This window comes from Cariama cristata, unplaced genomic scaffold (assembly GCF_000690535.1).
Source record: "Cariama cristata isolate BGI_N322 unplaced genomic scaffold, ASM69053v1 scaffold19610, whole genome shotgun sequence".
Lineage (NCBI taxonomy): Eukaryota > Metazoa > Chordata > Aves > Cariamiformes > Cariamidae > Cariama > Cariama cristata.
In genome coordinates this window covers 10,527-32,475 of record NW_009595503.1, presented here as the reverse complement: position 1 = coordinate 32,475, position 21,949 = coordinate 10,527, and the positions used below count along the sequence as shown (strand labels likewise).

At 40.0% G+C, this 21,949-nt stretch overlaps 1 protein-coding gene across 1 annotated transcript; it reads right to left on the bottom strand.

The window, feature by feature from the left end:
- Positions 1 to 352: 352 nt before the first annotated feature.
- LOC104163502 (25-hydroxycholesterol 7-alpha-hydroxylase) lies at positions 353 to 21,605 on the bottom strand. The gene is made up of 6 exons (XM_009702532.1): positions 21,598 to 21,605; positions 18,815 to 18,951; positions 11,844 to 12,440; positions 11,194 to 11,400; positions 4,967 to 5,145; positions 353 to 950 (listed from the first exon to the last, which is right to left on the bottom strand). Exons 1-6 carry the CDS (start codon positions 21,603 to 21,605, stop codon positions 654 to 656), a joined length of 1,425 nt encoding a protein of 474 aa, XP_009700834.1. The 3' UTR covers positions 353 to 653.
- Between the last annotated feature and the right edge of the window lie 344 nt (positions 21,606 to 21,949).

Genomic DNA, 21,949 nt, shown 5'->3' with positions numbered 1-21,949 from the left:
CATTCACCCTCAGTCCCTAAAACTGAAGTCAGAAATGTGTTGCCAGTAAGAGATTCTTGCAAATCATCCTCCGCCACCCCACACAGCTTCCATCACATCTCCCAAATGAGGGCTAAGACACTCAAGACCATGAAGGGAACAGAGTAAATAAAAAGTTAGAATAATAATCACTAAAAATTCTTTCATCCCCTAGAATTAAGTTCCCCCTTTCTTGCTCTTATGCTTCTATGAGAAGATGCAGAGATGCCTCCCGATGGTGGGTGTATGGGACCTCCCAATCCAACAAGGGGGAACCCCTGTTACAGAGGGCTACTGAGCCTGTTTCCCATACAAATGACCTGGATTCTGCTTGACATCATCCTCCCTGTAAACCCTACTCAACTCATGGCCAAGAGTACGGCGGTCCATCTTCTAGGGACATTGCGCTACTTACTTGGCCAAACTCACCTCACTACTCACAACTCAGAAAGAACAAATGGAGGTTCCATGTCCTTGCATCTGATATCTACCTCCAGCCTAAGGGCTTTTCTCTTTAGAAACAAATAGAAAGGAGGTAAAAGCAGAGAGGGAAAAGCAAATGTTTCCAAAAGTACAAAGCTGAGTGACGAAACAGAGCAAACATGGAGATTAGTGGAAGACATATAGGCAGTCGCTCACTTTCTTAAGGACCTTAGCTTGTAACGAAAGGCAATATCAACGTCTGGCAGGAGGATACCAAGGCCCATACGACTGTTATCAAGTCTGACAGTTTTGTTTTCCACTAGTTCTACATCGAAACGAGCCAACAGTAAGAAAAGAAACATCTTCATCTCATTCATTGCGAGGAACCTCCCCGGGCACATGCTGATCCCAGAGCCAAAGGGCATTAGGAAATACTTCAGTTTTCTTCCTGCCTTGTAGAATGTGGTTTTCTTCTTGCCATTCTCTATGTATCGATCAAACTTATACTCCTGAAAATAAAAGAGAGAGAGAGAAAGAGCGTGATATCTAACAAGGCAGTTACATGAGTGGCTTTGTTTGCACAACGGTAACGCTTCTGAAATCCAGAAAATAAGATAAAGAGGAAGACAAGGAGCTGACAGCTTCTCCTTTTCAGTTGGTTCTCTCAAGTTTCATTAACTCACATTATCTTCCCTGCAAAGAACACTCCTTAAATCCACTTACTTAGCTTAGCCCTTTTACATCAAGCTCCTTCAACTTCCACGTCTCATCCATGGAGTGTCTGGCCTATATTGATCGTAATTAGATTTTGACCGCTTTGTAGCAGGGACAATGAACCTTAGTGGAAGGACAATTTTCTTGTAAAGCATCATACGCGCTCAGTGTGGTACATACATCATGAGTAAGGATAATCTGCCAAATTCTGCAAATGCCTATGAATAAATTAATGCACTGCACAGATCTTGCTCTCGCAAGATAGAGCAAAATACGTCCTTTTGCACCCAGTGGTGTAGGTTATTTGAAAACCAGACCCGATGCTTTGCAGTCCATTTTCCCTTCAGTTGGAGATGGTTGCTGCTTAATTTGTCACACCCTATCGTCAAATGTTTTGCTCCAGAAGCTGTGTGCAAAGCAGGACAACCGCCAGTGACTGACCATTATAAAGAGGGTGCTTTCAAGTAAGGCTGGAGGTTGTGCTTGTGACCTATGCTCCATAAATTGAACACCTTTCTGACCGTTTTCCAGTAGCAGGATCCCTGTTTAGAGATAATTCATGTTTTTGAATGAAGGAGATCTGGCATCCTCACTCCGTCAACGGCAAATTAACCACTTACAAAATCCTCATGCATGCTTTGAATAAAAATGACAGACACTTCTTGCTTATGGTCACTCATTAGCATTTGTCCTGTTTTGCATACATCTGCTATAGCAGCAGCCATTTGGAGCTGGCTGGGAACAAGTCAGTCAGACAGAAACCAACCTCAACTGATTAAAAAAACCCACAGCACAATGAAAAATGCACTGATACTCATCTACCCATTAGATTAAAGGCTCCGAAAACCATCCACTGCAGGCCTTGCTGTTGAGAAAAAACAGTGGCAGGGGAGGCGGTCTATGAGAAAGGGAACAAGTACAAGGTGCACCAGAGGGGATGTAACTTTGGGTGTTGAAGAACAGGAGCTTGTTTCTCTAAATGGCAGAGGCCTGGATTTTCCACCAAGACAAAGGTGATTACATGTGTGTTTCCCCTGACAAGTAATTCTTTTCAGTCACTTTGAACACCCCAGCCAAAAGGAGGCATGCCATTTCTTCCCCCCAGTAAGTTATTGCTTCATCTGAAGAAGCACAGTAACAAACGAAAGCTCAGAATACAACTTCTTCCTTAAAAAAGATCTGCTTCCCAAAATCTAAATCCTGCTGGTCTAAAAAAGCACTGCTAAATACGAAATGCAATAGCTTAAAAAACCAACCCAACCCAACCCAACCCAACCCCACCCAGAGCTCTTCACTTTGTTGGAACATTTCCACAAGGTGCACTCCTGGTGCCTGGAGCAGTTAAGAACTGTGATATTGAACACACAGACATACTGGGTCAAACTTTATGCTTTCTTGGTTGTCTTAAGAGCCATCTGAGACTTGTAATTGCTTTTAACAAAAAATAAATTGGTGTCTAAGGAATTGGGAAAGCAGAAAACAAGTGTGAGACAGGAATGGAGCCAATGACAGTGACATCAAACTCAGGCCTGAAGTCCCTCCGGTTGGACAGTGTTTCCTGAAAAGCTAGTTCACCGGCTAAAGAAAGACTAATTTTGACAATAAAGGAACTTTCAGCCATGCACAAGGCCTCCTTGGAAGAGACAGGGTGGTTGATGGCAAGGAAAAGGTGAAGACACTGAGCAAGAACAGGCGATGAAGTTCTGTGTGGATGGCCTGCTAAGGGTAGTATGAAAACTGAGCAATCTCCTGCGATTGCTCTAAGTCTCCGTCACATCTGGTAGTGAGCTTTGCTTGGGAAGCCACCATGCAGGGTTTGCTGCAGGGTTTCCTGATATTTCAGTCTCTGGGATTTGCAGAGTTCATTTACTGAGCTCTATAACTAGCTGAGTTAGGATTTAGGGGTTCACTTATCCACCTTATAGAAAACCAACACCTTTATTTAGGCTTTGATGAGTGGAGGAAGAGGTCAACAATATCTGCTTACCCTTATACAATATGGTGCCAAAGGGGAAGATAGCTTGAACTTAAATTTATGTACCCAGGAGAAAAGCATTGCTGCAAAATTATCTAGTCAAGCTGCCTGTTTTCCCAGGAAAGTTTTCCCTAAATACATGACAAGCTCAAGACTGCACCTTTCAAAAAATTCATTCTCCATCTCTATCTGATCCTCAGTAGTTATTGTTGAAAGCACACTGCATATTTTAAGAACCAAACAGAACAGTGATTTCCCCACTTTTCGAGAGGGCCCATGTGCTGAAATCAATGTACTGCAATGTGTGGATTGCTCATTCACTATCAGAAAGATAAAATATATGAACTAAAGCTGTACTGTGAAAGCCGAGCAGAGCTGATACTAAGCAGATATATTCAAGCAACGGAAATATGGTAATATATTCCGGCAGTTATTGGATGAGGGAGGGGATCAGTTTCCACACTGATGCTTTTGGTCTAGGACCTAAACAAACAGATGGACTTTTGACAAATCAATAATGTTCTCCAAAACAAAGTGTTAAGAATAAAATGAGGAAAAACTTATTTGTTAGCTGTTACTTTTTAAGGATAGAAATATTAATCAACTATTTGCCAATATATAGAAGATTTTTTAAAACCCTAATTTTCTCAGTGGGCTTTGTCTTCATTTTTGGGTGGGGACAGCCAGCAGAGCCCTCCTGGATGTCATTTCCATTTTCATGGCTCCAGTGTTCATCCCGCTGACTGTACCTTCCTCCTGCTAACTCCGACACACTCCACACCTCCTCTCACTAAGGCTGGTGGAGCTCCTGCACAGCGAGACGTTATCCCGCACCAACAAGGCACCTGAATCTCATCTTTCCTCTGCAACCTCATATCCTTAAATTCCTGGAAGAGAGAGGCTCAGGGAGCAATGTCTCTAGCATGGGTTTTCTATAAACATGTCAAGAAATCCAGTTCCTTTCTTCTTTGGCTTGAATGCCAAGGATGGAAACCAGCATGGCTGGGAGACAGACATTTGCTTAGGAAAATGGGGATGAGGAATGGACCAGGTAGGAGCTCTTGCCTCTTGGGCAGAGGAGCCATTTAACAGCCTCAGCGTGCACCTTGGCTCTTCCTCCGTGGCACCGTGGGCTGGTGACAGCAATCCGGGGGAGCAACCTAGCCCAGGCGAGGACTATTCAATTTGCATGCAGGTGGTGAACTTCTGAAGCCGTATTAAGGCGGAGGCAGGGTGGATTAATTTCGAGTCTTTGATATTCATTAACTCGAGCATCAGAGAAAAATACAAGGAGATGACACAATTACCCTCCCAGCTTCGCTGCAGAGCAACAGCTTTACAGTCTCAAGTTCACAACAGTCTACTAATTGATCAAGAAGGGGTGAATCTCTACGAAGGGAGGTGAAAAAGCATACGGCTCAAGTAAGACACTGCTATTATAGGGCTTCAGAGAGTCAATGATGCTTTGGGGGCACTTAGCTAAATGGCCCACATTATTTGCTATTTAAACCACCTTCTATTATTCAGCCCTCCTTGGGTATCAAATGATCCACTGCCAAACAAAACCCACATTTAGCCTAAAGTTTATGGTAGTCAATGTGCAATTGTCAATTCCTTTGAAAGCAGTCGCAGTCAGTCTCATCACCATATTTCTCTCTTCAGGCCATGAATCTTTTGACCTATAGGGCCCTAGAAAATACATCTGAAAGTAGGAAGATTTGTTCCACAAGAAGGAACAGCAGTAAAAAAAAAAAAAGAAAAACCCCGCAGATCACAAAAGGCTTGGCTGCCGCAATGTGCCTGGAGTAGGAAGAGTAACACCAGCTGAATATTTACCTTAGGATCTTCATAGACCTCAGGGTCCATATGTAAAATCTGCGGGTAAAGGGCTATCCAGTCTCCTTTCCTCAAACTGACTTCTTGATTCCCTTCAAGCTTGAGAACAAAATCCTCCTGGCTGATGCGAATGTTCATGGAGGACGAGCACATTCGTAAACTCTCGTTTAAGGCACTCTCTGCAATGAAACAAAAGTGGAGGAGGGGAGGAAAGCGTCAGAAACATGGGAGATGACTGGGAGTTATACATGGCTACAGCTGCTGAATCTCGACAGGTTTAGTAGGGCAGGCTAAAGGAAAAAAAAAACAAGGGAAAAAAAACCTCACAAACCAAACCAAACGTAAAGCAGAGACCAGGAGGAGGCAATAAACAACCCCGCGGGGCAGGAGGGGAGCAGCCACGACACTGAACCTCCAGATGTGATTCTCACTGATGGTGCTGAGAAATCCTGTCCGCTGTAGGCATCACCGAGCTTGGGGTGGAAAGTCATTATTGAGGCACCACATTGAAAACAATGCCACCAAAAGACACAAACGCTCTATGCATTTATGTGTATTTTGGAGGTTGCAAGCAAATACCAGCAAAAGCATCCACGGAGCTGTTTAGCTTGCGTTTCCAAAGCTGTTGGATGTAATGGTAGGACTATACGTTAGAAAAATCGTTTTGCTTGCTAATTCCATAGTCATTCTGAAGATTTTAAAATTTATTTAGTTTCTTTTCAATGCTTTAGGCTGCCAAATGATAGTGTCTGTTACGGTCAGAGTGAATGAAAGCAATTCATTATTTGCCTGGTAATTTTAAGAGAAAGATACTTTTAATTGGCCAAGGGAAAACAAAACATAGTCCTTTCAGGCTTAGGGAAAGCAAGATTTCTGTCTCCACCATCACATCCTGGAAGGCTCCAGAAGCTGAATGTCCTTGCTTTCCCAGTGGCCTTCACCTTTTGCTCCTAGCACGACAGATTTTATGGCTAATTTCCGGCAATTTATCCTGGCAGTTTGAGGAGGAATTCCTTTGGGAATAATACGCATAATTTGCATAAATCATTCTGATAGCATGTATATCAGCATGTAGCTCCTGTCTAGGGCTGCATCTCTCACTTTGTAATCAAAACTGACTATTTTTCCACCAGCATGTATGGGCGCTGTTATATGTGACTTGATTCCTTCTAATCATCAGTGTGAAAAATAGCCTAAAATAGGGTTTCGTTTGTACCTAACAATCCATTTGTGTCTGCATTTATGTTCTGTGATATCAAATAAGCCTCCTCTAAGTGTTCCCCAAGACACCGTAACTGCTGCACCCAAAAGGTTAGTTTATTACAGACGGTAGTCACCCAGTGTAGATGCTGTTGAAAAAAAAAATAATAACAAACGTTCTTTCACTAAAAATTAAATCTGGTGCAGCATGCATAGCAAATAAAGTGGCCCTGGATGCTTTCTTGCAGGAGGTTTTTCCTTAAGCATGCATTTGTCTAAAGAAATGAGGCTGCGGTCAGCTTTGTGTGGCCAGCGCCGTGATTCAATGTGACGTACAGTGAGTCTGTGCATATTCTTTTGGACTGCCTTCGTTACTATAATCAGGCAGAGTCAAATCGGCTTGTTGGTGACGAAGCCAGAAAAGAACCCTGGTTCCAGAAGATGGCCTCTACTGCGGATAGCCACAAGGCACCTGACACGATAGATTTCAACTGGCAGCGCTCTGGCAACAAAACTTTACGCGGTACAAAGAGAGGGTCCAGCCTCCGCTCCCAGAACATCTTCAATCTGCAGAAAACGAAGCTGGTAACTCCGCGCCGGTCCACCATTTGGAAATGGTGGTGACATACATAGCGACAGCAGAACTGAAATGAGGAAGACGGAAGGAGGGGAAAAAAAAAACAACTCAAAAAGAATAATCATTATTAAAATGCTGCTGCGAAATAGCAGGTTTACGTTCAACCGTCCAAGCGATGCGGTCACATCTTATCTGCCGACATCCTCGCAGAACGCACGGCAGTCCCTGCCCGCTGCCGGATCCCAAATGACAATTGGGCAGCATATCTTATGCAGAAGTTAATCACAATAATGGAGCACAAAGTGTGGCTTAGTGGTCAGATCGTAAATGACAAATCTGTTTTACCTTCCAGTACCAGTTATGTGTGGAAGGCAAGCTTGGCTCTCGCTCTGAGCGATCATGCCGATAATCATTAGATGACAAAAGTAATGAGTCGCATTATGATCAACAAAGGAGAATGGAGCTTCTATGGCTTTGCAGGCTCACATTAAAAAAAGCAGACAGTCAGCTTTCTGCAAATGCCGAAGCTATACATTGAGAGGAATGACAACCGCACAATAAAACTGCAGCCTTTACTTGCAGTTGTCATAGTTCAGCAGACACCAGCCATCGCCGCTGACAGACCAGCTGGGTAGCTTGGGAGGCCTTCCATTCTGCACCGTGAGGTACAGTAAATTATCCAGCACGGTAGAGCAACATCTGTTTCTGTGCTTGTGCCGAACAAACAAGGCAATTTAAAGCATACCAAGGGATAACCAAGCAGCAAATGAACATGACCCTCATTTTTTTTCCCCCCTTCTTACACACATGAGATGCTAAACTTCTCTGCGCGAGCGCTACATAAAGAAGCCAGGCTGTTGTTTGATAAGGTGTTGTCAGAGAGATTTTACATATTTTCTAGAGAGGGGAGGGGGGGGAAGAGCGAGAGAGATATATCTCCCATAGTATTGTTATTCTTAGAATCCTCCCACTTCTCTCTTCGTTTCTCTTATACTAAAGCTAGCACTCAGCTTCCAATTCATTCTAGATTTTTTTAAAAACTGTTTCAATATACTTATAAATATTCAGTCTTTAAACCCTAATTTGCTATACTTAGTTCACATGCCTTCAAGCATTTGTCTTCCAATTTCCACTGAATAAATGCGTACTAATGAGAAATAGAGCAAGCTGCTGAGGCAAAGCTGGGTGACTTGAGCCTGGCCTGCCACCAGCTTGTGATAGGCAGGCAAATTGAGTTAAAATGAAAAGTCTTGTCAGCTGAAATACAACATGGTAGCCAAACAGCAAGCTGTCAATCATCCAGCCAAAACAAGGGACTGCAGGTAATAAAAGGTCACTGCGAATCATAAGTGCATTTGGCTTCCGTAGGCAAGTTAATTTTAATTAAACATGATCTCTATCTGTAAATGTTTTATAAAACTTATTGTGCATAATGGATTGTTAATTTTACACTAACACATAGCAGGTAATAGGGTACCATAATTATTAGAGTGTATTGTAGGAAAATAGCTATTGAGTATGCAAATATTTGGGGGGGGCCTCATTTACCCACAGGCATCACGGTGTGCCAACACAAACGATAATCTGAAACAAGTACATTTGCATCTTACTAAGAACGAAATGGTACTGCCCAGGAAAATATATTCATTTCTCTCGATCCAACCAACGATTTTAATGCTTAGCATTTGTGTTACGACTACACCCTCGGTATTAGCTGGTTTGGGGTTCCTACCCTTTCCCGTGCAGGAAATAATTGTTCAAGCTGTGCTCTTTTCGCAGGAAGTATCTGGGATCCAGCAATGACCTGGGGCAAGAATATTTCACCATATAAACGAATGGACTAATATTAAACAAACGAACTGACTAAACACGCCTAGCATTAAACACGCACTAAGTATATCTCTGTTTTACCCTCTGCCTTTCCACTATAACCATAAAAACCGACAGACCATTCTCATGTGTCGTTTACCATATTAGAGCTCCGCTGTGAGCCATAACGACTAATAATGTATGTTACTCCGCGCACACAAATACGTGGGGTTTGGGAAGAGTCTTATGTAGACAAAACAAAGGGTGCTGCCCCAGAAATGCCATCAGAAACAAATAATCAGGGCCAAAATTTGTCAGTTTTGCTGTGAGTTGAAAGTGTTTTGTTTTGTTTTGTTTTTTTAATAAAAGGTCAGGTACCTGTGCTTTGAATTTAGAAGTAAATCAGGCCATGTTGTTCCCTAGATCCAAAGAATCTGACCATAATAACAACGTTGCTTCCTGAGAAAGGCTTTTTAGCAATTCTTGCCTGTTCTCCATAGCATGAGGAATCCAAAAAAAGGCTGGTGTTATAGCAGGCCAAAAAGAGGACGGAGAATCAGAGCACTTAAAACAGGAGAACGAGATGACAAGGTGATGAACATACAAGAATCCCACCTGGTCTGCCTCACTCGAGAGCGGGGACATAAATCCCGGTTTCTAAGGCTCGGGGCTGGCACAGGAGGAGCGGGCAGAGGAAAAGCTCAGTCTTGGAGGTTGGGGTCAGGGAGCTGCAAGGGCAAAGGCAGCGCTGGCCCACAGCCCTCCCGTGGCACGGGGATTTTTGGTGTGCAAGCAGCGCAAATTGGGACCCATGTCCCTCCTACACATTTATTAACAAAACATCCCTTTCCACTGAAGTGTGACTTTAATTCTCTTACGGTACAGATTTTTTTTTTCTATATTATTATTATTTTATGGGACAGTATCCAGCCCTTTATGACTTAAGTGCCAGAAGAATTGAAATCTAGCTTCTGTTCATATCACATTACGTTTAACGCGATTATAAAATTTAACAAAAGTGTTACAAGAATACTACAAAGTAGGATGTGGCACTTTCCTCTCAACACATATATCAAATGTTACCAAGGTACTTCAAGATTTCAAGGAGCAACAGAGGAATGACACAGTTAATGTTTTAAACTGTTCATACCATTTTGCACCAGATGGTTTTAGTGAAGTACATGCTTTTATTTTCCTTATTCCTACACTTCTGGGGTGCCTCTTCTTTTTTTCCTCCTTTTTTTTTCCTTCCCACTCCCATCTCAGTCTCCAACTACAAAATAAATTCTCTCTTGATCTTCTTGCTGCTCATAACTTTCCTTTTATTTTTTGGCGAATGTTAACTCTAATGTGAAGCAGTTTTACTTATGTTCCTTAAAAGTACATTAAACGCTTAGAATGTCATGTTACTCTTCAGAAGCATCCTTGTCATCCAGTATCTCCCCTACTTCAAAAGCATTCTCTATCGCTTAGAGATAAATCTGCACCAAAACAGCCATGGCTCCAGATGCAACCAACTTACCAGACTCATGCTACGTAAGATTAACATTAATGCTCTAACAAAAAGTAACTAGATCAATCTCAATTTTATATTTGCACTAGGAGAAGCAAATCAAATTTGAACACAGATTCTTGAGACATGCCACATGGGATGGTCCTGGAGAATGGCAGCTATTATTTAGGTCCAAACCAGACACAGAGACTGCGCTGTTCCACCACCCTCTCTTGACACAGTTTTGGAACATCAGTTTGGGCCATGAGCTACCGAGACCTATAGACATGAGCTTTGTTTTAACCTTTAAGCTTTTATTCAGCTGTTGTCTACCCTACTAACAGTACCTATGGAGACTTTCAGAAGCTTAAAGGTTAGGTTCCTACCTGCTACACCCTCTCTCCTCCCTTGGGCTAATTTTAGCATTTATCTTACCAGTGCCCGTGTACCAGCAAATGAAGTGAAACCATCAGCTGATGCTCTCTGAAGGCTTATCCAGCTCCAGGACCAAACAACTTCCAATGGCCACTGGCAAGGGTATTCCTCCGAACCCCTGATCCAGAATCAGAAGACTCTGATCTCTGAAACTCCCTATTTTGAATCAAGGTACTTTTTTCAATACTGAAAACACCATTTCTACTCTGCAAGGCTTTACCTTCTTATATTTCGTCTGGAGGCATCGCTCAACTGAAGCCCGCTTTAGAAGTCTTTTTGTTTTATTACAGAGAGAGAAAGAAAGATACTGCTTGTGAAAAAATTACATTTGCAGTTTAAATACATTATCCCACTATAATTTCAGAAAAGGGTCTTTTTTGGCAGTACCGTACTGAAGTGTTTGAAATGCATTAATACTTAGGCAGATGCTCAGAATCAAGGAACTTAATAGGCATCAACTTTTTCTCAAATAATTCCAAGGCTTCGATGTAGCCTTTTGCATACCTTGCATAGTTAATTACCTAGGCTTTAATGTTTACATGCAATGAGAGTATCTACAGCTATAAACTACATAATTTATAATTGATGTAAATGGGTGTTATTATGTCAATTAGGCAGCTGTGTCCTCCACCTTCTCCGTAAACAGAAATGAGTGATAAACCCAGTTTGCCGGGAGAGCCCCTCTTTTCTTCCTAACCGATAAAAATAAATTACCTAGGTAGACCAGGTTGTCCAATTGTTCTCTGGTGAGGTGGATGTTATACGTGGGCCCTCGCTTTTGACCTGTTGACTGCAGCAAATGGTCAATCTCGTCACGCACCGCTGCAAGAGCTTCTGGGTGCCGCAGAAGATAATACATGGCCCAGAATGTAGCTGGAATCGTGTTTCCCACAGAGGCCCACAGGAAGGCAAAATGATGTGCTGGGAGAAAATAAGTGAAAAGGAAGATTAATAGCGTTTATTACACTGATTAGATTTGCAGTGTGCTAATTAAAAGATGTTAGGACACAGACCCAGCCAAGGATCAGTGAATGCTAATGAGGACCAATAGGCTTCTGAAGTCTAATTTTCTGCTTAATGAGAATAGTTTGAAATGTAATGTCGGGGGGGTGGGGGGAATAAGGGGAGGAAATGCAGCTCAGTTATAATCTTTCTCATTATCACCATTAAGTATCTTGTTTTACCACCTCAGCACAAAAAAAAAATCAATTATCATAGAGGGTTGTTTCAGAGTAAAACATTTTATCATTAGCCAATTAGAAAGAACATAAAAAAATTTCAAGGTCGCCATTTTGCCTTTTTATTTCAAAGGTCTATAGTAAATTATTTTATTTTAGACAAGCAATCATTCATAAGTTTCCTACCTGCTTTGTCATAATCTCCAAGCAGCTCATATTTCTCAAATATATCTTGTCTGGCTTGGACCACTTTTGACCCTCCCAGCCATTTTGTCATGTTCTGAAGTAAAAAATGATGTATAAGCTCCTTCCGAACCTTCTTGGTAGCTCCTAGCAACTCAATTGGTATGTTTGCGGCTAAATAGGGAAAGCTGGCATCAAACTTGATAAATTTGTCTCTGATTTCACTAATAACTTTGTGGCCATCTGCAGCAGGAACTCTTCCATATAGTGTTACAAAACTGGCTTCAAACATTACAGAGCAGCAGAATTTGTACATTTTTTCTGTTTCCCAATCTGTTGCTTGTGAGCATTTCCATTCAAATATATCCTGGAGATTTTTCATCATGTGGTCAGAAATGATATCCAAAGGCTTGCCTTGTAGATACTGGTAGATTCTGTGCAGGTTTTCCTTGAGATCGGGGAATTTTCCGTTCGACAAGGCTGGGTAGTCAAAAGTTTTGGAAGCCATTTTATCAGCGAATTCATGAAATTCCAGTTGCTTGCTATTTCGGATGACATAGACATATTGAAATGGGTCCATGATAAAGGTAATATATCTACCTGAATAGAAGAAAAGAAAAAAACAGAGACACATGCACTTTTATAATCTGGTGACACTTTCAGAAGTAATAACTGAAAATAAGCAAATTTCTGGAAAAAAAAGCGTGCAGAAAATCCCCGAAGCAGCGATCTGTGAAGAAATCTGCAAAGACAAAAAAAAAAAACCAAAGGAAAAAAAAGAAAAAAGGAAGCTCTAACCAGTTTTATTTAGATTCTCTTTGTCAGGATGCAGATTCCACCTGGGCACAATTTTATGGCTCTTCTAAAATCAGCATGACGCCATTTCCATGTAGACTCATCTACTGGTTTTGCCAACAGTAGGGTGCGATCTCTGCAACTGTGGCACTGAGAAATAAATCATTTACTACTCCGGTATAATACATGAAAATACAACGTGGAGTCGTGGCAGCATTTGAAGATGGTAGGTTTTTACCTACAGAAAGGGAGAAACACACACATTTTACCTGAATGGAGGGAAGTCAACGATGGGGGCTGGAGTGGAAGACATGCCACTTAGGCAGCTTTTCTTCAAGCAGATGACACAGAAACTCAAAGTCTGCCAGTTATGGCTTCAACTGCACACTGCAACCCCCCAATGTTTAGAGCCTCTCTCACATCTGGTGATGGCATCACTTTTTTTCGTGAAGTTTTGCTCACTTTTTGTTAAGAATGTGCTTAGTAGCCGTAAAATGACTACCTCAGGCTTTGATTTTGAAGCCATAGCTTACAATGGAGCAGGCTACCATTTTAACATTGGCGTCATTTTGGGGTACCCACTGTCCTAGCGCTCTCATCCATTGTGTTGGTAGGCACCGACAACTTCTGACCCTTCCCGAGAGACTTAGCGAGGTGACACAGCCGTACCTGTGGCTGCTGGGACTGAGGGACAGGATCGCATCAAGTTTGACGCTTTTTCAAGTTGCCCTTGCCAGAAAAATTCTGCAATTTCTCCCTAAACTTTAAGTTAACTCCTAAAGAAGAGCATTTTGGTGAACTATGATGAATCCAAATGCTAATGCTCCCAAAGCTGAATTAAATCTTAACTCTTTGTAGATGATTCCCATGTTAAATCTAAATTTAGAGCTCCTGATTGTTAACTTGAATGGAGGGGTGCCTTAGGGAAAAAGGGTGCCCATGAAAATGTACACGTCCTCTGTGAAATATCCCAGTTATAAACTCAGGAAAATAGCAAAGCTTCCAGCAATTATGGCCTAATTCTGTCTCAGTAAAGGGACAAACCTCCTTTGATTTTAATGGGAACACTACTTGCTTAACTCAGGACCAAATTTGGCTCTGTGACAGATGTCCTGAGATAAAGTAGTCACTACCACTAAAAATGTCAACAAGTATCCATGGTTACCATATAGTGATCTTTGAATTCTCGTAGTTATTCTGTATTCTGACTTATATATACACACAGTGCTCTACGGTAAATCTGGGTGCACTCTGGACTTCTGCTGCAATTACCAGCTGCCGTAATTTCCCTCCCAGTTACATCCACGCAATCCCAGCTAACCAGTAAGGAAACGTAGGGGACAAATCGAGACAGACTTTGACCCCCTTTTTTTGTCAACAGCGTGCGAAGGTTTTTTAAGGTACTTGTAGAGTTTGCTTTACTGTAACGTGATCAACCATAGATGTACATTAATTTTTAAAGAATACATATATCGAGAAATCGGTATGAAAAAGAGATCCTGAACTCTCACTCCTCTTTTCTGACCATTTCTTCCTTCCCAGACCACAGAGGCTGAGAGGAATTTTTAGTCTCGATCTCTGCAGTATCTTTGTTAAAAGTCCTAGAATTGCTCTCTCTTTCCAGCTTTCACCCACTTTCATGCTCTTTATTGAGGCTACCATCTTTGTGATCAAAGCTTGGAAAGAATGCCCATTGGAGCAATTTTTAATAAATAGATTTGGAGTGTTATTAACCCTAAAGATGAAAGCTGGCTTCCTAACTTTGCGTTTACAGGGTAAACAATTTAAGTTAAGATTTTTTAATTAATATTAATTTAAACCATCTGTCCACCATCTGCTTATTTCTGATGCAAAATATGAGTTTCTTTGTGATCTTTAATCAGACACTTAGCAAACGCACATCAATTCTTATCATTTTTAAGTAAGAAAATGATTTTCAGCAAATGATTTTTCAGACAAACAATTTTAGCAGTAATTTTAAATCAAAACTCACTCAACACTAGCACATACTCTGAAAAAAAAATCTCTGAGAAACAGAGTATTACAGAGCCTGATTTTTATTATTCTCATCAGGTTCCTGGTAGCAAAAAGTAAGTAGGTACCAAAATATAATTCATTTTGTGGAATCGATTCAGGGTCCAGACCACATCACCACAAGTCAACAATATATATAAACACCTAAACCAAAACACTTTTGTTACTGCATTTAGTAAAGGTCTATATAGCCAGAAAAGTGGAACCCCTCTATAACAAAGGCAGCTTGTTTACGTACCTCACTGAGAACCTAATTTTAGATCTCTTAATTAGAAAAAGACTAAAATCTAGGGCTAATTAACCACAGTTAGAAAGTTGTTGTGAGAATGGGTATGAGAGCCTTTAGCAATTACAGTCGTACACACACAGATGCACTACGCGGCTACACCAGTTATCCCAGTCTCTTCCATACGGGAACAGATTGCTAATTACAAAACCGTGCCCCAACACCTCCGCCACCCTGAGCAGCAAACATCCGAACTGGAACAAACCTTCTCATCTCAAATTATGATTTTAAATTTCCTAAGTGTCAATATGGTCCTTGATTTTGCTTTTTAAATCCTGCCGTTGTCCCCGATGAGGTCGCTCCCCGCTGATTGTCCCTGGTGATGTCAGAGACCAACAAATGCAAATGCTTCCTAAAGTTTCCAGTTATTATTTGGTATTTTAAAATGCAGCTCGCTCCCCTACCATGCCTTTCCATTGCAGCTAATGCCATGAACTATCTCCTAGAGGCAGCCTTTTCCGAAACCGAACCAAAATCTTGATGCTCATGATTTTCCATCAGAGGACCAGCAAAGGTAAATGCTAAAACTGGAGGCATAGCACACGCTCCACAAATCAGGAAGGCTTAAATATTGAAGGAATTTCTATAGAAACTGCTGGGGACAAAGCCTTTCCTTATCAGATTACACAAAAATCCTTCAACCCAAAAAACTAAGTAGACATGTCCATACAGAAATGTCACCCTCCAAATCCCAATAGTTTAAGTCACTGAGCAATTTTATTTAGTACTGCAGAAACAAGTCAAAATAAGATATATCCTTGTTTCTGTAAAAAGCTCTCTGATTTTTTTTTTTTTTTTTGATATGCCTACAGAGAATTCATACTTCCCCATCCAATCCTTCAGTCTGCATTACACCCGTGCTGCAAATAGCCTGGTTATCTCCATTTAGTTTCTATGGTCTCCTAGAAATAGAAGATTGATGTGGAAAATATGAAAATTGTCAACTTTGGTAAATCCGAGCACAGAAGCCAGTATTTGTATGATAGTTAAGAAATTACTCTAATAATGTATTCTGGAGCTTTTTAATGCTAATGATGAAAGACAAGCATTTCAGATGGCATCTAATGATGGATGTTATTTCAGTAATGCTTGCAGCAGGCTTCAGCCTGGTAAGGAGTTAATGCAAATTACCTTTTGCCTAAGAGAGAAAAATGTGATATGTTACTGTCGGTGTATCATGATTTAAAAGAAGAGAATGACTTAGCAGTAGTACTTGAAAAAAGGCAAGTGTGCTTAGGAAAAAAACCCTAACATTATTTTATTAAAAGTTGAGTGAGAGAGTGTTGTAAGGTTCAGTATCATTCCTAATAACTTGTCAGGAAAAGGAGACAAAGTTTAATCCTGAGAAACGATGACAAAACTGTTTCAAGCTCTTTAAGTTCTTACCTAGTTCTTACCTAGCTGTCTGCCTATGCAGAGGGGTTGGCTTGGGAAGTATGATCATCTCAACACCACAGACTCTCTCTCTCTTTCCCCGCCTTATCCTTTTCTTTCTCTTTTTTTTTTTTTTTGGAAGACTATCGTATTTACGTAATCGTCCTCTTATTAGGGAGATTCTGCTGAACTGCTGACAATGATGTACAGTGGTTCTTCGCTGGCATGACGTTTGGGGAAAACGATTCTGCTGCACCACCACACAAAACCAATTAGAGAACTATTTTCTGCGACAGGTCAGGAATTTACATTGTTTCTCATAGAAAGATGTGCTTTTTAATTTCTTTATTAAGATGACATCCATGTCCCTTGCGACTTTTAGGGATGACAATCATTTGCTCATCACATGGGAAAGTACAATCAGCGAAATCGCATTACCGGTACGGGGCAATGCCAGAAACTCCAAGCATCGTTCCGCATTTTCCAAGTGAACTAGTTTGAGAACCAATAATTAGAACAATATATATTGATAGAATTTTTTGACAGGACCTTTAGACACCCACCAGGGGGGTAAAGTAATGATAGTCCATATACAGCAGGCTATGCTATGTTTGCCCAACACATAAACATCATCTTTGTCAAATCAGTAAGACATATAGAAATCCTGTACGCCTTCAGATCAGGACGTGATCGGAGGTACTAACTAGCTTTGGCTTCTTCCTTGACTTGTGGATGACAAACTGTTTCTCTTTAGTGAAGTCTTGATGGTCAGTATTTTTATACCCAAAAAAAGAGAACTTAAAGTGGTATCTCTGCTATGACAAATTCACAAAATCAAAGATTTCCCTGCATAAGCCTGAAATGTTATCCAGAACTCATCCCATTTACCTCAGTCTTTATCAAGGAAGGCTTCCTCAAAATACCGGAACACAGGGAGATTAGTTGAAATGGAATTTTGTTTAGCATGCAAACAGAAATTTGTGAAACTAAATTATACTTATAAATTGCTTAAACACACAAATCTCTAAACACAGCCTGGCATAAAATAATAAAGAGGTGAAAGAGAAATAAACATTTGATTAAACACATTAAGGATTCTGAAGTATGACTGTATCTGGTTTTATGAGTGTACTAAGGTAGTCTCTGAATTATAATTATTAATCTGTATTCATAAGAAGCCACAACTGTATAAAGTGTGAATGTACATTAACAATAAAAAAGACTGTATTTCAACAAAAGTTGGTCTTGTAATGTGCCAAACTTACTTTCAAGATGCAAAAAAATCTGAGCAAACCAGTTTCCAAAGAAAAAACCCTGAATGAATAAAAAAAAAAATCACACCTTTAATAGCAGTAAAAATGCTCTTCCAAAGGACAAAAAAGAACAGATTTGGTAAGAGGGAGAAAAATTTTATTAATTAAACATACAGCTTGCAATTTAATTGATTGAGTTTTGAAGAAAAAAATTATTTTTATTGCAAAATATTACTTATATGGAAATAGAAAGCCAACGCTCCTGCCATGAAATTACAAAGCAAACTTTATGCTTTACCTTTTAATTTGAAACTTCATAAAAATACAAGAATAGCTAAAAGCGAGACAGACTTAACTCTCAAGTTGATCATTTGAACGAGGATATCAGCATGTAAAGGGGTAAAAGATCCATTACATCTGCCTACACTAATAAGAGTTTGTCTTTTTCTGAACAGAGGAAAATCCTGGATTTTAAATTGTTTTTAGTAAAAAGTACATCTGTGTGTGTGCTTGTGAGTGTATATATATGTAAATTTATATATTTACCTTTCATTCAAGGTTCTAGTTTCATTCTATGTTTTTCTTCTACAGCCAAGTGTCTACGGGAAATCACTCAAATGTTTGTATTCAAGCTCGTGTAGTAATACAGCTATAAATACCGAAGGCAGCAAGGTTATATCATACTTTATTATATTGTTATTTTCAGCAAGCATGATCAGAGTAAGAGGCTGGCGAGGGGAAGTTTCTGTGTTCCAGTCCCGATTGTATCACTGAGTCAATGTGTCATTCATTCCCTTGTGTTCCTGTCAACCAGTTGTAAAATGTGTGAGAACATATTCTGCACTTTTTTCCTTAAGTGTTTTCTAAATTTAATCTGATATTTTTCTGTGCGGTGTCAAGATGATGTTAGTTCTCCCTTCTTTAGGGAAAAAAAAAAACAAACAACAAAACAATACGCAATTAAATGTGCTGGCAAAATCTATGTTCCTACATTACATGCCTACAAATTCTGTCAATATGCATATATACCTATAGCTGTATATAAACCCGCATGCTCGTAATTATATCCTATGGGTAATTACTATGCATACAATACATGCGAATTTAAGTAATGTCTAGCCTATGCTACACAAAAATGTTTTTGGTTAAGGAAGATTTTAAACTAAACATTTGAATTAGTATTTCACTTCACTGATAGAAAAAATCAAGAGAAATACTAAAATATTTCTCACCAGCAATATGTACAGTGAAAATATCTCCAAGTTTCTTTTGTTGATCCAGTAAGAAGTTGAAAGCATCTTTTCTGAAAAGTAAAGCCTTCCCAAGGTAAGGAATCCAGCCATTTATTAGCGGGGGCTCTCCAGTCTTCCTGTTAAAAACAGAAAAAAAAAAAATAAATCAAGAATTAACTTTGGCATGAGAGCAACTCATCTTTGTATCTGTTTATATCTTACACGTAGAGCCATCACATACATCTATAACTCTTGCAATGTATAATATGTTGTACAGAAAGTTCTTCAGATATGATGGCAGGTTAAATCTAATCACACCTCTGAGCACAGAAGGCTCTGTGTGGTGATTAGGAAAAATAAGTGAGAGAAATTGAGACGCATTTAACTACAGGTCGTCCAGTTATTACCATCGAGTTACGAACGCAGAAAAATGACATTCAGTAGAAAATCTTCCAGCAAAGAGTGTTCTCATTTTCAATATTTGGCGTGTCAGAGGAAGACGTATCGGAAGGCAATTATGACAGATTTAGGTAAATAGGACGCCGACATAGCACACAAAACAACTAGCCTTACGGATAACATTTTAAGAATTTCAGTTTACCAGCACACAGAACAGCTAACATTCTAACTAAATATCTTGTAAATACAGAATAATAAGAGAGGCTGAACATTTACCATAACAAATCTTAGTCTCCATATATTTATAGTCTCCTAAGCTAGAGATGTGTATGAACAGTTTAAGATGAAATTCTAGATAACGATATTCGCATCCCAGTCTAAAATAGCAGCCATGGTGTGTTAGTTATGTTTATGGAATAGTATAAAATACCTTTTAAGAATCTAAGGAGTTACATTTGTCTTTAAAAAGGAAAAAAGGTTCCCACACTGTCCTATTCCTGACTGCAAGTAAATGTCTTTCCTTCACGCTGGTCTTTAGTTGTTTGAATCTGATTTACAACAAAGAAACATAAAGCATGCTTGCTCTGGAAAGGATTAAAACAAATATTCGTGAACAACTCTGCTGCTACATCCCATCTGTGAAGGTGACTTATACTACATGCAGAACAACTCATTCTGATTAAACACAAGATATTTACTAGCTTGGATGTAATCAAAGATCAAGGGATCACAAGCTTTACTACTATCATACACAGCATGGATTTTTATGTAGCTGGATTAACCCTGTCATAGTCACATTCTCCCTTGAACTGCCGTAACAGAAATGGAGAAAAAAAAAAAGGTGAACATGATACGCTGTATTTCCATTTTTTATTTTCCTAATTCAAACACTCGGAGCAGGAAATTACAAGGCAGAGATTTGCTCTTGTACTTAAAAAAGTTGCTATGAATTTAATTTACAGATAAACAGATGTGGCCAAACCAAGCTGCACATCTCGGTCTCTTTCTGCTTAACTGACTACTAATTCTGAACGTTAGTTTTCAAGACCATCCTTTTGTCGTCTGGAAAACCAGTGAACTTGATGGTCCAAACCCAAAAATCTCACAGCCAACACGTTTGCCCTGGCTTTTTTGTTTCTTTGGGTTTTGTGGCTCTGGGGTTATATATCTTTGTTTTGTGGTGGGTTTTTTTAATTGTGGAGAAGGTGGGGCCCCTCTTTTTTCAATACCTCCCATAAAACCCACTGCATTATCCGTCCTCTGGCAGCCAAATAACAACATTGTTTACTCAAGTGGTCCAGAAAACTTTGTAACGGTTAATTCTCCATTAAGTGAATACAAGAAAAGAACTAATCTGAGATTACTCGAGAGGGATCACCAGCCCTGGCAACATAACAGCCAACTCGATACCCTCAATTATCCCCTCCGAGCCCGTAAAGGATCTGGATGATTTACCCATTTCTCCCCCCTCCAAACTATTAAGTCCTGAGAGCAGCCGCCTTTCACTTGCCGGGCTGGACACTACGCCCCGTAAATAGCATCCTGACAAATATTTAGATAGGCTTTTTGTCATCTTCTAATTGAATGCATCTAATTTCACCCTCCACGTTCTGTCATTCGGTCAGAAGCTGTATTCTTCACAAGCTCTCTGCTGGGTAAAAAGAAGGCAGCTCAGAAATCCAGGGGAAAATTAACTTAATGCTCCAAGTCTGCGGGATCACATCAGGGAGACATTTTGCTATCGCAAAGACGTTGAGGGTCATCGTTTGCTTCAGACATGTTTAGCTCAGCAGCAATAAGCTTAACACTATTAAACACCATGTCAAGGCTACGTGGCTTTCAGGGGAAAATATAACACCAGTTCAACTTACGACCCACAGCAGACTGATAACAGAAATGTGTCTTCATTTCTAGCTTTCCTTCTCTTTGGAAGATGGAGGTCATCTCCATGACTTATTGATGCCTGCTAACACACAGTGAAGAAAAGTGCCGCGTATATTTTAGTGCCTCCCAAAATACAATGCTTCGCTGCACAAACTTTTAAGCAGGGCAGTGCAGTTGACCCTGGCTTCTTGAAGGACTCTCACCCACATCCCGGATACCTCCAGAAGTTCTCGTTGGCTTCAGATGCTACACTGAACCATTGACGAAGCCCACAGAAACTTTTACTGGTTAATTAATTTGTTTATGAACTTTTAACTCTGGATTCACACTTCACAGCTGTTGTAAAATTTGATAATTAGGCAAAATATCACAAATGTTAAAGGTACATTTTTCTTGTGACACAATATATATTGTTGTACCAAATGTAAAATATAGCTAAGAAATATAAAAGAGCAATATGAAGTGTTTTGATGGCAATTTAAGATTGCAACTTTTTAAACTGAAGCATTCAGAATGTCTTATCAGATTATGTTTTATTCAGACCTAGTTTAACTGCTTTAATTCTAATTCACTTAACACACCTCATAATATTCCCAGGCCTTTTCACTCCATGTTACTATGCTTTTTACAGATCAGACTGGTTTCGTTTATATACAGGAATATCTTTACTTATCTGAGAAGCCTCTGTGAAGTCAGTAAGACTTAACGGGCAAATTTCTCACATATGTGAGTGAATTTTACAAATAAAGCATCAGCAACATGTCCAATGCAATCTATAAGTAGACGGATCAGTTACAAAGTGGAGGGAAAGCAACACAGTTGTATCATCCATCATTGTTAAATGGATAATTT

Excerpts from the sequence above, each read along its gene's own strand:
- LOC104163502 (XM_009702532.1), bottom strand. Across the intron at positions 12,441-18,814 it reads TTTCACTGTACATATTGCTG|GTAGATATATTACCTTTATC; the intron begins GTGAGAAATATT and ends TCTTCTATTCAG. Across the intron at positions 5,146-11,193 it reads GGACAACCTGGTCTACCTAG|AGAGTGCCTTAAACGAGAGT; the intron begins GTAATTTATTTT and ends GTTTCATTGCAG.